General features: G+C 36.2%; 1 protein-coding gene across 1 annotated transcript; it reads right to left on the reverse strand.

The window, feature by feature from the left end:
* Positions 1–2,995: 2,995 nt before the first annotated feature.
* LOC149183588 (uncharacterized) lies at positions 2,996–9,978 on the reverse strand. The gene is made up of 3 exons (XM_089414998.1): positions 9,600–9,978; positions 8,004–9,374; positions 2,996–3,733 (listed from the first exon to the last, which is right to left on the reverse strand). Exons 2-3 carry the CDS (start codon positions 8,694–8,696, stop codon positions 2,996–2,998), a joined length of 1,431 nt encoding a protein of 476 aa, XP_089271124.1. The 5' UTR covers positions 8,697–9,374; positions 9,600–9,978.
* Between the last annotated feature and the right edge of the window lie 5,317 nt (positions 9,979–15,295).

Here is a 15,295-nt window from a genome sequence, read left to right on the forward strand (position 1 = left end):
AGAGTCCAAGCCTAAATGGGTTCTCATACCAAGTTAAATTTTACGCCTACAAGAGAGAGATAAACACAAGTATGCATAGATAGATCAAATATCCAATCTAATGTGAAAAACCAAATTTGGGAAAACCACAGAAAGATATTTTCATTACCCTTGGCCAATCCAGCCACGGAGTATCATGTGCATTCCTGGCACACTAAACAATACTCTTAATTTGACTACATATTGGAAAATATATCTAAAAATCACATTATTTGACCCTTCTATCAATACAAACCCAATACACCTTCCCAATTTAAAAAAACCTACTTTCACTAGATATTGTAGGTATCCATTTTTTCATTAACATTTTTTTACCCCTTTATATTTTTTATTAACTTTAACTCTATTTTCTACACATACAAATATAAAAACTTTTTAACCCCTATTATATACAAATATAAAAACTTTTTAACCCCTATTATATGTTCAATATAGTATGTTATTTTTTCCTCTTTATAGAATTCATTACATGGAATATAATGACCCATACCACCTGTTGCAGTGAACCAACCACCTACACTATGCCTGACTGAGTTCAAGGATTAACCTAACAATGGCATTGATGATTGCAAATGTCAAGGAAGAAGAGCACAACAGAATGTGCAGGGTCAAGCATGGACTTCTGTTATCGCATAAAATTGAACATTGCAGGAGAGATTGAATTTGCAACCATGAGAATTAGAGCCATGAAGGAGTTCATGCCAAAAATAATAAAGCAAGTGCTAAACGATTCCAACAATTGGACATATAGAAAGATTATGATGAAAGTAATTCTGCAAGTAGTAATTGCAGTGGAAAGATTTCAGTAAGAAGCAACGATTCACAACTCGTGCATCAGTGCAATTACTAGTGTGTTGATGGAGAAAGCACCCATGGAATAGGTGCATGTCAAAGTTTGTCAATTTCCTCCACATTTGTTTTATTTTCGCTGTAGGTACAGGCAGTATGTGCAATGATGCGCGTGAAGAAGAAAAAGTCATAGATCAAAATGAGCTCGTGGAAACTAACGTTTTCCAGATAAGCAAAGAGAATGGCAGGATAGAGAAAAAAAGTAGTTAAGAAAACTGCAACTCTGATTAAACTTGCACCCCCAAAAGAAGAGTGAATGAAATAACTGGGATTGGTTTTTTTGTTTGGGAGTGTTAAGGAGAGCTGCACTGTGTGTTAATGGAGTCACTGAGTTCCGGAGAGATTGCAGGTTAGTGTTGTCTTGCTTGTATAAGTGATCTGTGCACTGTGTGTGTGATTGGCAGTCAAGGTTCAAGCTGGATTGAATTTCGTCCTGCATCATGGCCAGATCTATCATCCGAAAACCCTACTGATCAATGAATTTTATTCCAACCACCTGCGTGCAACTATTGAGGCAATTAAAGGGGGTGAACAAGACCAGCAAACAGCGTCACACCTTTTCTTCTTTTCCCTATTTTCTTTGGACTGGAAATGATAAAAAGGTTAAATCAACATTTTCCAACCAGTCAAATTTCAAGAAAAAGCATGGACATTCAAACGTTTTTCATGTGAACTCAGTCAGGATATCGTTTTCTAATCTATAAACACAACTAATTCCAAAAATGAAAACAATAGTCTCGTCATAGCTGAAGCTCACATTCACAAGTCCAAAAGAACCAACAAGCATGACATCCAAGTCAACAAACATGGAGGAAGGGTTAACAATTGTACAAAGAGAAGAAGATAAAATAGGAGAACTTCTCTTGTCAATGTTAATGCTAGCAACAAGCATGACATCCAAATCACGAAACATGGAGTAAGTGCTAATGATTGTACTATGAGAGGATGATAAAATAGGAGAACTTCTCTTGTCAACGTCAATGCCATTTAGCTTTGATTAGTTTTCCCTAGGCATGTAGACCAGGCATTTGGTTATTGACTGTTCTATCATTTATGAAAATGCCAAATATTTCACCATTAAGAAAACGGACTTCCCAAAACTTGATTTATTGGCATTATAGTAATTGATGAGGTTGCCAAAGTCCTTATTACTATTGAGTTACACTGAAATTTTTGGTGATCAATCTGTAGTTGTAGCTTAAATCTCACGTTTGTTAAAAACCTTCAAAACCCTTTTTCCATGTGGGATGTTAATAGAGGAATCATTCATCTTGTAAATACTAAGTTTGTTTTAGCAATCTTGTTCATTATGGCATGAAATATTGGACAGAGTTTAAACTGTGATCTTGATGTATGAATTGTGTCAACCTGGGTATTGGCACTTAAATCATGGAATAAGCCATTTGTGGGCATTCTAGCCAATCTGGTAACTGCCCAACTTGACCCAAATCACTATTCACAGGCGTTGTTCTCTGTCTTGACCTATCATTTTCAACAGGCAGATCTCCAATGCCAAAACAGAAATACTGATTTATAGCACCTTGTGGTGGCCTTCGGTCAGAACCAGCTGGAACATCGTCACCATCTTCTGAACCATCTTTAACGGAAGTCTTGGATGAGATTGGCATGGACCCATCTTTTTTAAAGAAGCACGTGAATCTTGCACTTATTGATGGTGAGGATGCTCGTGGAGATTGTGAAAATGACCTAGATGGTGAACATGATGATGAAATTGCAGGTGAAACTGCACCATCAAAATCATTCCCACAATGATCTGAAAGCCCGTGGTTTGTTGATGGACTTCGTGGGGATTTCCTTCTCAATGAATCAATATGATTGACCGATAATGAAGTTTTGGAGAACCTTTGCCTCAGAGACAATGGCATCTCAGAAGTTCTCTGTTCATGAAGCCGTTCCTTAGTGTGCATTATTTCGAGACTTGTTTCTTCTTTCGTGGGTGCCTTAGACTTGTTTCCTGTGTCCTGTTTGTTTTTCTGAATTCTATGTTCTTCTTGCTTTTGGGTAGTCCTTTTTCCATTAGACCATCCAAAAAGAGTTGCAAGGCTGTCTCTTTCTGGGTCAGTTGCAGAATGCTTCTTTTGATTCCCTACATAATGCTTTCTACTGTGCAATCAAACAACTCATGGGCACCGAGCCTTCTTGATGATACTTCAAGAAGTCTCTCAACTTTTGCTTGGTCAGACACATCTTCAATATGGGTGTATACATTGATATCTGTATCTGCAGATCTGAATGATGTGCCTGGACTGTTATCTGAATAGCGAATCTTTCCATAAGAAACATTAGCATTTCTTAAAGAAGCAGCCCATGACTGCACCTCTTTTCCACCTGCTGATGCCAACTTCTTAAGCAAATGCTCTGATGTTATACCAGATAGTAGGTTCAGTTCCAGTACATCAACAGCAGACATTTCATTTCTGTCACAAATATTGATATCTAACCCGGGCACTGACAAGAGTAGTTCCAAAAGCTTTTCATGAAACACCTTTCCAAGGACAGCCATATGCATTGCAGTTCTTCCTTCCTTGTTCTGGCAATTAACAATAGTTGGCAAATATATAGTTTTGTCTGAGACTAAATGTCTCATGAGATCTAAATGCTTATCGAGTAACCTAGAGCCAGAAGCTATAAATCCAGCTACAACCATGTGTAAGAGAGTGTTGCCATCATTATTTGTAGCAAGTAGAAGTGGTGGAAAAGATAATAAGAGTTTCTTTAAAATGACAAAGTGACCACTGTAAGCAGCCACATGTAGCGCTGTGTTTCCTTGATAATCCGTGGATTCTATAATATGTGGAGATGCTAGAAGTAACTCCTCCACCACCTGCACTACAAAACCATGCGTCATGAACTGGAGTATAAAACCAAAATAGTATCATAAATTGGCTGAAAATTTGTAAGCAAACAGTATATATCTCCTAGACCAGGGTTGACCTTTGCCGGTTTAAAAGAAAAATCATAATATTTCTTATGCTTCATCTCGGCAGTCCATGGAATATGTACATGTTTGCAGCATTTCTTGACTCTTTCCTACTGTATTTCAGAGAGAAGGCATTCACAATTTCACATAAATCCTACTGTATTTCAGAGAGAAGGCATTCAAAATTTCACATAAATCTTAAAGTATTTCATTTAAGAGCATTTCCTACTGTATTCCATTTCGCTCTTTCGCTCAAATTCAAATACAACCATTTTGATCGGCGAAGTGTTGGAAAATTGGGAGGTTTGTAGTTTAATTTAGATTTTCTTTTCCATAGTAATTGCTTGTGAATTTAGTTTGCTTCTTTATTAATTTTTATTCTGATTCTTTCATCAAACAATTACCATAACATGAACATGAAGATCATAGAAACAAAAAAACACAAGATATAGGCTCCAAGCCAGGGCAAAACCCCTCCAAGGGGAAAACCCAGAAACTTCCCTTCTTGTAGAATCAGATCAAATAACATATCAAAGACCCATGGACATAGAAACTTCCACCTCTAGATACCAAGGAAAACCTTCCTTCTTTCAAGCAGATTCATCAGCAAGAGACCAACAAGAGATGTACCAAGGCAGATCTTCCACAAACTCTAGCTCGAGGAGATATCCTTTCTTTCAGACTTTGTCCCCTCTGTGCTTTCTGCAATATTTCAAATCACAATCCATCAAGTGTTTTTTGCAAATGAGCTTCATCATCCTTCTATTTATATAGTTTAGAGGGGTGCGAATAGACATGTCCATTGGGGCAATGGCTGACTTGTCAGGTAGGCTGACTTGGCACCTTGAGGGGTTTCTGACCCAAAATTACCTATTTAAAAATTCTTTTTCCTTTTTCTTTACAATAGGTTCAAATAAGACTTGGACTCTTTTGATTCAAAAACCTAGAGGCATGAAGAACATGCTTGTCTAGAAAAATACTAATAAATTTTTTTCTCTTCTTTTGCTTTATACATAAAATACATATGGGTAGAAACTGTGAAGACCAAAATTAGTTACATTCTCCGAGACAAAGTACTTGAATTATTTTGTTGCGAATTGAAAGACAACATTGTTCTTAGAAACGTTTTGCATCTAGATACTGCATGGAAAACCAACTGTTGGTTGGAAAATATATAAAATGTCATGCTTCATCTCGCCTCTAAAAAGGTCGAAGAATCAGAATGCTTCCAACCGACAATAAACAGACACCGTGTGAGCCAAACAAAAGAAAGAATAAAATGAATCTAGGTCCGAAGTAGCAAATGATTTGGATATAAAAACTAGCAACAATTTCATTTCAGAACTTGGGCTTTAATTGTGTTGGTGTTGGGTTCTGAATAATCCCACATGGATAGCAATTGTGAGATAGAGGTGGCTCACAAGCCATTATCCAAACAAAAAGCTTTGGTAATCCAGAAGCTGGCTTTTGTGTTCAAGTTCATGGATTGATGTGATAGCGTGCTCCATCCTTCTAGTAATAACATTGCAGAGAAGAAATTTGACAAGTTTCAACACTAAGTTGGTGCTCTGGTTCTTCAAGTAGAAGGGCCTATCAAGGGCTTTATCTGATTCGAGAAGTCAAGTGGAAGGGCTTTATCTGATTCTGATAACACTCGGGACATTTGAGAAAAACTTAATGAAATATAGTAGGAATAGCCTGACTGACACTGTGACTCTAGAGACATTTGAGAAAAAATTGATGAAATATAGTAGGAATAGCCTGACTGACACTGTCACTCTATCTGAATATGATAGAAGACCACACATACAAACTCTGTTTAGTCAAGTGGAAGTGCTTTATCTGATTCTCATAACACCATGAATATTTTAGAAAACAATAATGTAGTATGAATAGCCTGACTGACATCGGTGCTCTGGTTCTTCAAGTAGAAGGGTAGTAGGAATAGCCTGACTGGCACTGTGACTCCAGAGACATTTGAGAAAAAATTGATGAAATATAGTAGGAATAGCCTGACTGACACCGCCACTCTATCTGAATATGATAGAAGATCACACATACAAACTCTGTTTAGTCAAGTGGAAGTGCTTTATCTGATTCTCATAACACCATGAATATTTGAGAAAACGATAATGTAGTATGAATAGCCTGACTGACATCGGTGCTCTGGTTCTTCAAGTAGAAGGGCCTCAAGGGCTTTATCTGATTCTGATAACACTTGGGAGTTGGGACATTTGAGAAGTCAAGTGGAAGAGATTTATCTTATTCTGATAACACTCGGGACATTTGAGAAAAAAATAATGTAGTAGGAATAGCCTGTCTGACAGTGTACTCTCTGAATCTGATAGAAGACCACACATACAAACTCTATTTAGTCAAGTGGAACTGTGGAAGGGCTTTATCTGATTCTCATAACACTTGGGACATTTGAGAAAAAAAATAATGTAGTAGGAATAGATGGAAGGGCTTTATCTGATTCTCATAACACTTGGGACATTTGAGAAAAAAATAATGAAGTATAGTAGGAATAGCCTGACTGACATTGTGACTCTAAAGTGGAGACTCTAGATCACATCCAACACAGAATTAAACAACGCCCTATGTGTATCCACTTTGGCTACGGTGAAGAAGGCAGATTCAGCCTTTAAAAGAGGTCTGCAAAGGGTAAATTAAGTGAGCGAAATACATGGCAAATGCCTGGACTGAAGGAATGTGTGAACTTTCAGATTCAATAGCTCTACCCTTTCATGCATCAGACTCACAAATTTATTGAAAGCTATACATAGTGTTTGAATAGCGTGTTTGTCATATGCAATGGCCACTATTCGACATATGTTTGATGGCCTATATTCTTACTTATATATTTAATTTCTGTAAGCCAACTATGCATATTAGCTCAATAGATTTGAGTATTTTCCCTCTACTGAGGACAGCATTGAATATTCTCTAACAAATTTTTTTATAGTTTTGGAGAAGATTATTGAAAATGATTCCCTATAATGTGCCAAACTGCACAAGTACAGTGAGTACAACCGAATATAGCCTAATCAAAAGAAATTTGTGGATTGTTCAGAAAATAGTTAAAATATCATGAATTATGCACAAGATTCACAAAAGAAGCACACTGCTTCCAAGTGATGGGTTTCACACTGCCTGCCCTAAATGTGGGCACTTTATGTGGCTGCCTGCACTAAGTCGCCTAAATATAAGGTACAATGCCTCCGAGCTAAAACACAATGAATATAAAAGATATAATTGTCCAATAATGCTCTATATTACAAGAAAACTCTGTGGTTATGAAAATAAATTGACAAACCTTAATCCAGACCAAGGCCTACTAATATGAACCACTTATAAAATATTATTACAAAGCCATAAGGAGTCCAGTCCAGGTGAAGGAGATGCTCAACTTTCATGTCTAATACTGACTGGAGTTGAGTTTTGGCCAAATATAATATTAAAAAAATTATAACAGAATTTAAAATTCCTGATCAATAAATTAAAAGCAACATACATGTCTGTATGCATACACACATTAGCCTATATCCATCTAAGTGCTGAATTTGTCAAGTGTTCCACTGTTGAGAAGGATCGGTCACAAAACTTTTCATTAAATTTAAAAAGGTTACACCTCTAAGGATTTCATCCATCTTGACACTTGATAAATCCATGTTTAAAATGGATCTAACCTGGTACAGCGACTAAATTAACCCTACGAACCCGTAAAACCTAATGAGGTGATCATCTTTTATACTATTCATTCCCTATGGTGTGTCAGGCGTATAGCATTCCCATCTCTCCTTGATAGTGTAGTATCTCTACAGTTTGAAACCTGTTGAGACACACAGCTGAAGCAGACCAAGTCAAAATCAACCACGTGGAATCAAGAAAATATGCAGCAAAATGGCAATGGCAAAAAGATGTGGTAGGTCATAGAAGATAAGACTGTCCTTCAGTCATATTAATATTTCATGCTTTATGCCCAAAACTCCCTTAAAATTTCCTATAGTTTCCAAACTGTGGCTACTCTTGACAATAGTCCTGACCTTTCATATAAGGCACAGGTTGGACTGCTCGTAGGCAAGTTCACAGATTGAGCAATCCATTTCATTGATATAATAAAATACTGTCTCAGGCTAGACGAAATGTTAAACTTAATATCTTGAGACCTCACCTCAAGTTGACCTTTGCTTGCAGCAGAATGCAATGCAGTTGAGCCTTGACTATCCCTGTACCAGGCAACATCGTGACAATTTTTGAAAAGCTCTCTCAAAATCTCCACACTCCCTCCCCTAGCAGCAGCATGAACAGCCCTGCTCATCATTTCAAATGAAGGGGAAGACTCATATACTGCTGCATCGTCCTCCTGATCGCATCCAAGACACTTGATATCATGGGCAAGCCCAAGGATTTCCCTGAATATTTCAGCATTTTTACTTCTGGCAGCCGCATACAACATGTCAGAAACTCCATACTCTCCTTCTCCCAACACCAACAATGGCTTCCTCTTCAACAGACACCTTGCCAACTCAACATCCCCTGCAGCAGCAGCAGTGTAGAGCAACCACCCACCATACCCTGCATCAATGAGGCTGTTCCCATCACTTGTTTCACACTCACCCATAAGTTCCCTGGCCACAAGGCCTCGGCCTTTCGCTGCATCAATGGAGGTGGCCTTATCCTCCCACGCAGCTTCAAGCCTTCTGATTCTTCTTAGTGATGTGAGCATGATAAGAAGATTTCCATCTAAACTAAGCAATTCTCTCACAACATCAAAGTATCCATTGGCTGTTGCCCAATCCAAAGGTGTTGCAAACCACCAGTGTTGTGCAGTGGTCTCCCATCTCATAGGACACTGAGCAGCCATCAGCTTTTGATTCCAATGTCAAGCACCATTCATACAATTTTCACCCAAAGATCCACAATAATTGCTTTATTGAGATGGAAGTTGCTGTAATTGGGCAATGATGGAACTAAATCTCATCTCATTGACATTGCTTATCATGGCAATTATGGAGTATACTATTCTATCTAGTTCTGCAATTTTTTTTTCAAAAAGCTGATATAGCATGCAGATACAGACAAACCCAACATCGTATAGAGGTTGGGTTAAACCTATTATCCTACTTTTTAACACGTATATGTTGGGTCAAAGGTGGTGGGTGCTGTTACTTTACTCTTCATAAACTATGAGCCAAAAAGTTTAAAGCAATGAAGAAGTGGCAGATGCAAGACCAGTCGTGTCAAAAGTGGTTGATGGAAAGAGATGGGATTGTCAACCAGAAGAATTGTAGCTGATTTGAAAGAGCTAATCATAGAAATTTAGCAGTGGATGGGTTGGTATTGGGCAGATGATGGCTAGTGGGTGGTGGGGCAGACAAACCACCCATCTAGGCGAAGCCCGCTCAGATATCTTCACAACCAGAGGAAGGATTGATGGTGTGGCGTTAATTAATATCAAGATTCAATCTGGTTTCAAGAAGTTATTCATTTGGTGTACTAATTTGCTCCCAGCAATCCCGAGTTATCTGCGGACTTGGAAAATCTGTTCAAAGGATCATTTCAAATAATTCATTAGGAGATTTTATTTTATTTTTTCCGAAAATGAATTACAGGTTTAAAACTTAGCAAAAAAATCTCAATGTGATGAATCTGGAAAATAAAACTCAGAATCAATTCATTACAAATTGCATGTAGATCCCGTGAAGAACTGAAAAGAGAAAGATAGCAGAGAGGATATCACATGGCGGGCATTAAAATGGGAAAACACCTTTTCAGAAAAAGAATATGGTCTCATCACACAGCCAAATAATGCGAAAATCTAGGCTCCATTCTCTCCCCCTTTACGATATGTCTGTGGGCGCACAATGCGGATATCCAGTTCGAATGTGAACAGTATGTGAATCCATTGAAAATCGTTCTGATAGATAATATAAATAAAGAATTCTGGCTCCACACCATTCTGTTGAATTTCTAAGAAGTCAATATACCATAACAAAATACAAAGTCTGGAGATTAGTACCATACAGAAATGTCATATTAATTCTCTTTTGCAGGCCAGCCATGCTTTTGAGTTTTGAAAACCTAAAAATTATTCTTTGTATTTGTAAAGTTTATAAAATTGGTGATCACTGATGTACCATGAGATTTATTCCAAATTCCCAAATTTATCTGTGGTTGCTTGTTTCACTTGAGAGGCTGGTGTGACTTTGGTTAGCTTTTATTCGTGACCTTGGTCAGCTTCTATTATAGAGTGTTTCTAGAGTGATATTATAGAGTGCTTTTATTATATAGTGATATTAATCAAGCTTTGTTGGATTAGTTCTTCAACTTATCCTGACGATGAACCACACTGGTTGGTTCGAAACGCGTCGACAAAAGATTGGTTATGTGATTTTGCCAAAAAAAATTCTGAACAATTTATTAGATGTTTCTTGATTGGGACTACTCAAATCATAAATTAAAAATCATCCCAATGCTCATATAATTTAACAAATAAAAAAATAATTTTTAATTAATATTTATATACAAATTTGTAGACTAAAATTTATATAATTTCAAATAGTTTAATTAATATACACTTTATATTTTACCTAATATATAAACCATTGTTATTTTTAAAATTTGATATATCAATTATAATTTTAATGAACATAATTTTACATATCAAATAATATCTTTATTTCATTAATAAAAACCTAAATAGTTTACTATTAATATAAATATATTGAAATTTAAAAATATAATAAAAAAATGAATTTAAAACAGTTATATATACTATTGAATAATATAAAAACTAAATAAAAAAAAAAATTATAAATCTCACTTATAAATATACCATGAAAATAAATATTAAAACTCCAAATATTATTATTATTATTAACTAAATATATATCATCTATATTATTAATAAATATAATAACACTGTAAATGTAATAACGTTATGACATGGGAATCTTTTTAGTTTTTAAGTTTTATTTTTAAATATATTTTAATGGAAAAAACAGAATCTAATTAACTGTATTGATAACTAATATAATATATAGATATTAAGAATCAAAATAATAATATTATTCACTAAATATATATCATTTATAAAAATTATAATATTAAAATCTTTTTACTTTTCAAGTTATTTATTGAATTTATTTTAATATAAAATATATTAATCTAATTATTAATAATTAATTGTATTTATATATAATATAATATAATTAATATCTATTGAGATTAATAAATTAAATTTTAAAAAAATAAATTAATTAAAAAAAAAGTATTTTAAGTAAAAATATTTTTTGTTATTTGAAATATATTTATGTCAAAGCATTTTAGTTTGATTAGTTTGGTGAACACTCTGTTTCTCAGTAGCATATGGTCTCTTAATTAAGACATTTAGATTACATTAAATAAGAAACTAAAAAACCATTCACAATAAAACAATAAACAAGACTAATAGTTGCAACATGGCATAGTCCCTGCCTCAACTGCTAATTAATTGATTAAGGCAACGTGGGGTTCATGTTTTGTTGTTATTTGAGAATGCTATGTTTCCACAATCGTTCGTTATTCTTGTCTCGATACATGCTTTCTCTGCACATCCGCATTCCGCACAATCAAAGTCAGCTCCACACTCTGTGCTTCTGCATTCTGCACAATGAAAGCCACCTCTGCACTTCCACACTTAACCACGACATCATGTAACCACAAAGATGAAATCATATCACTAACTATCTAATAAAAAGAAAAAGCACTTCATCAATTCTTAAATTCTTGAACCAAAACATAGAAAATGATGCTAAAATTGGAAGTGCGAATATGTAGAGGTGTAGAAAAACAGACACCCCCTCATCCCTTACCAAGAGTCAATGGGAATTTAGTCTTACTAGTTACCAATAATAGGGAAATCCACCTTTTCCATAGAACACTTCATCCCCTTAAAGATCCTAATTAGCACTTCCTGATGTCATCCACATCTTTTACGATTGCCAGAAGAAAATGGTAAAGAAATATGAACAGATGAGATGCCAGGCCGAAGAAACCGAACAAATTATTCTATGTGCCTAATTAATTGATTAAGATAGTGTTGGGTCAATTAAAGCCACATCCGCACTCTGCACTCCACACAATGAAAACCATCTCCGTGGTAATTAATTGATTATGGCTATGCCTCTTTGTGCAGGGCTCACATTTTGTTATTGTTCAAGAATGTTTGCATTTATGTAATCCACTGCTATTTCCATGTCAACACTTTAATCTATTGTTATTTATGCAATCTACCATTTTTTTGCATAACTTTTCTCTACCCCTATCTATGTCGCATAATGAAAGCCATTTTCCCATGGTTTCATCTACATTTTCGCACTCCACAAAAATTCTGCAATGCACACAATTGAAGCTTTATCCGCATCCTCACATTCTGAATATGCAATTTCTGCAATCTACAATTTTTTCGTTATTCGAGAATGGTTGCATTTTTGCAACCTACTGTTATTTTTGCATCCATACCTCAATCCCACACAATGGAATCCATCTTTGCATAACTTTCCTCTACACCTTTGTATCTTGCATAATAAAAGGCATCTTTGCATAACTTGGTCTGGACTTCCGCACTCCACAATGAAAGCTTGATCCGCATCCACAATTTGAATGTCTACATTTCTGCAATCTACTATTATTTTCGCGTCCACAACTCTGTATCCCACATAATGAAAGCCACCTTCACATAGCTTTCTCTGCACATTTGTATCTCATATAACAAAATCCATCTTCACATAGCTTTGTCCAGACTTCAACACTCTACATCCCTGGTTAATATTTCCCCTTTTGTAAATAATTTGTAATAAATCAAAGGTTGAGAAAATGGACACAGATTCAAGTGCTTGAGGAGGAAGGTTGCTTAAGGAATGGGTTATTTTAAATCACAGTCCTTGTTGGTTGAGTAGTTTTAAATGGGTTGATTGTGCAATAAATTTAACTAAAAAGAAGAGGACATGCTTAGGTGTCCTTTAAGCCCCAACAACAAGCAAAAAAGGACAAAAAAATTGAAGATAACATGGGTTGTGTTTTCCAAGGCAGTTGGCGTATGTGGGCCTAGGAAAAAGACATACGATTGGTTTGTTGGAGAAGGCATGAAACAAGGTTGTGTGGGTAGAGAAGACGAGTATGCATATGCTAAGGAGAACACTCTCATACTCAGGAGGGAGGAGGCACATAAACAATGGAAGAAGGGAACACACTATGCTACTCTCTCGCGCATATGCTCAGGCAATAGTATAAAGGACATAATGAGAAAATAGTGAGGGAGCAGTGATCATATTTTGTAGAATTCAAGATCTCAAGAAATAGAAACCAGTTGAAGAACCCTCATTGAGGCCTGGTGGGCCAAAACATTATAGAGAACAGTGACTTGAATGTAAGGTTGAAGAACCCACTAGAAGCTTGTGGATTGATGAACCTACTAAGTGGGGAAGAGTTGTGAAGAATTTTTGTGATAGAATTGCAACTGCTCAAGAAATTTAATCTAAAACAAGAGACACAATTCTACTCGATTGCTCTACGGAAATTAATTCACAATTTAGAAAAACATTCACAAACATGCATCAATCACATACACAAGTACACAGATGTATCTAGGGGAAACCAATTCATGAAAACCCCTTAAGCCTGCTTACATTAATTAGATGAATAGAGAATCTATTACAATTTCTAGTTCCAACTCTAAGCTCAAACTTTAAAAGAATATCTGCCCTCTCTGCTCAATGAGAAGCTCTGACCCAAACTTAGTCAATTTCTGCCCCCACCTGAGCTCCTATTTCCTTACACAAATCCTAAGGAAACTGGCCCCTATTATTTAGGAATTTCCACCAAAATTATTGTGAAATTCCCAAGGATTGATCACTAATTGCATGAAACACCTGTACACTCAAAATTGGCCTACAACAGATGTTACACTTCCTTAGAATCTCCACCAAAATGAAGCAATTTGAATTCCTTGCATGCATGAGATATTTTTGGTTGATTGATCAATTAACTAGATAATCTCTAAGTTAGATTGTTGTCCCACTGTACAACTTATCCCCAACTAGTTCTATTAACTATTAGAACTAGTTTAACTCAGTACAACTAGAAATAACTGAACTTGATTTCTGCAAATTAGCAATCAACACATGCAAACTAAACTCCAAGCCCACTAACTAGAATTCACTGAGCTAACTAAGTGACAAGAGCCATGTGACCTCCGTAAACCGCCTCCAAGTTGTCTATTGATGTGGAAATTTCAAATTTTCTCAATTTGATCAAGTCTAAGTCAAATTTAGCCATTCTTGCTACGCTTCTCAACACTCCCTCTTAGCAAGAAAGAGATTATCAACCACCCCTATCTTGTACCTGTGAAATTCGAACTTCCCTCTTGACAAAGCCTTTGTCAAGATGTCAACATCTTGTTCCTCTGTCAGAATGTATGTAGAAACATTATCCTCCTTTGGACACAATCTCGTAAATGATGATACTGGATATCTATATGCTTGGATCATTCGTGAAATACCAGATTCTCGGAGAGCTTAATGCAACTCTAACTATCACAATAGATCACAGTTGGATCCATATCCTGACTATACAATCCCACAAATATCTTTCTCATCCAGATCACCTCACATGTTGCTTGACTTGAAGCCATGTATTCGACTTCTACTGAGTTGAGTGACACAGACCTCTGCTTCCTACCATACTAGGAAATTGTTGCAAACCCAACACTGAAAATTCCACTCAATGTACTCTTTCAGTTGAATGGACTCCTACCCAATCTGCATCTATGAAGCCACACAACTTCACCCCCTTTTTCCGTTTGTACCATAATCCATACTAGATAGTGCCTTTGAGGTACCATAAAAGATGCTTAGTTTCCTTCCAATACAATTTGGTCGTTCAAACCATAACTTGGCTAAGTCGGTTTTCTGCATAGCACATATTTGGTCGTGTGTTCACAAGATGCAACAGTGAACCCATTGTTGGTAAATGGTAGCATTAACTTCTTCACCTAAAGTGGCATTCTCCTTCCTCTAGTTGGTTACTAGAGGTGTATCCATGGGCTTGCAACTCTCCATGCGAAATCTCTGCATTATCTTGGTGGCATAATTGTCTTGAGACACAAATAATTCCCCATCACCTTTTCATACCTCCAACCCATGGAAGTAGCGCATGAGACCCATGAATTTCATCTCAAATTCCTTTGCAACGTCCTCCTTGCAAGAGTTGATCAACTTCTCATCACCTATCAATATCAAATCATCAACATATAAAACATTGATAAGGAATTTACCTTCTACAAAAATATGTTAGAGGTTCACATCTGCTTCACTTTTGGTGAATCCCAATCCAGTAAGATAACTATCAATCTAAGTGTACCAAGCTCGAGTTTCCTGTTTGACATTGTACAATGCTCGCTTGAGTCTGCACACATGAGACTCC

This window comes from Pinus tabuliformis, chromosome 3_2 (assembly GCF_031772625.1).
Source record: "Pinus tabuliformis cultivar Carrire ecotype Pingquan chromosome 3_2, CPIR1, whole genome shotgun sequence".
Lineage (NCBI taxonomy): Eukaryota > Viridiplantae > Streptophyta > Pinopsida > Pinales > Pinaceae > Pinus > Pinus tabuliformis.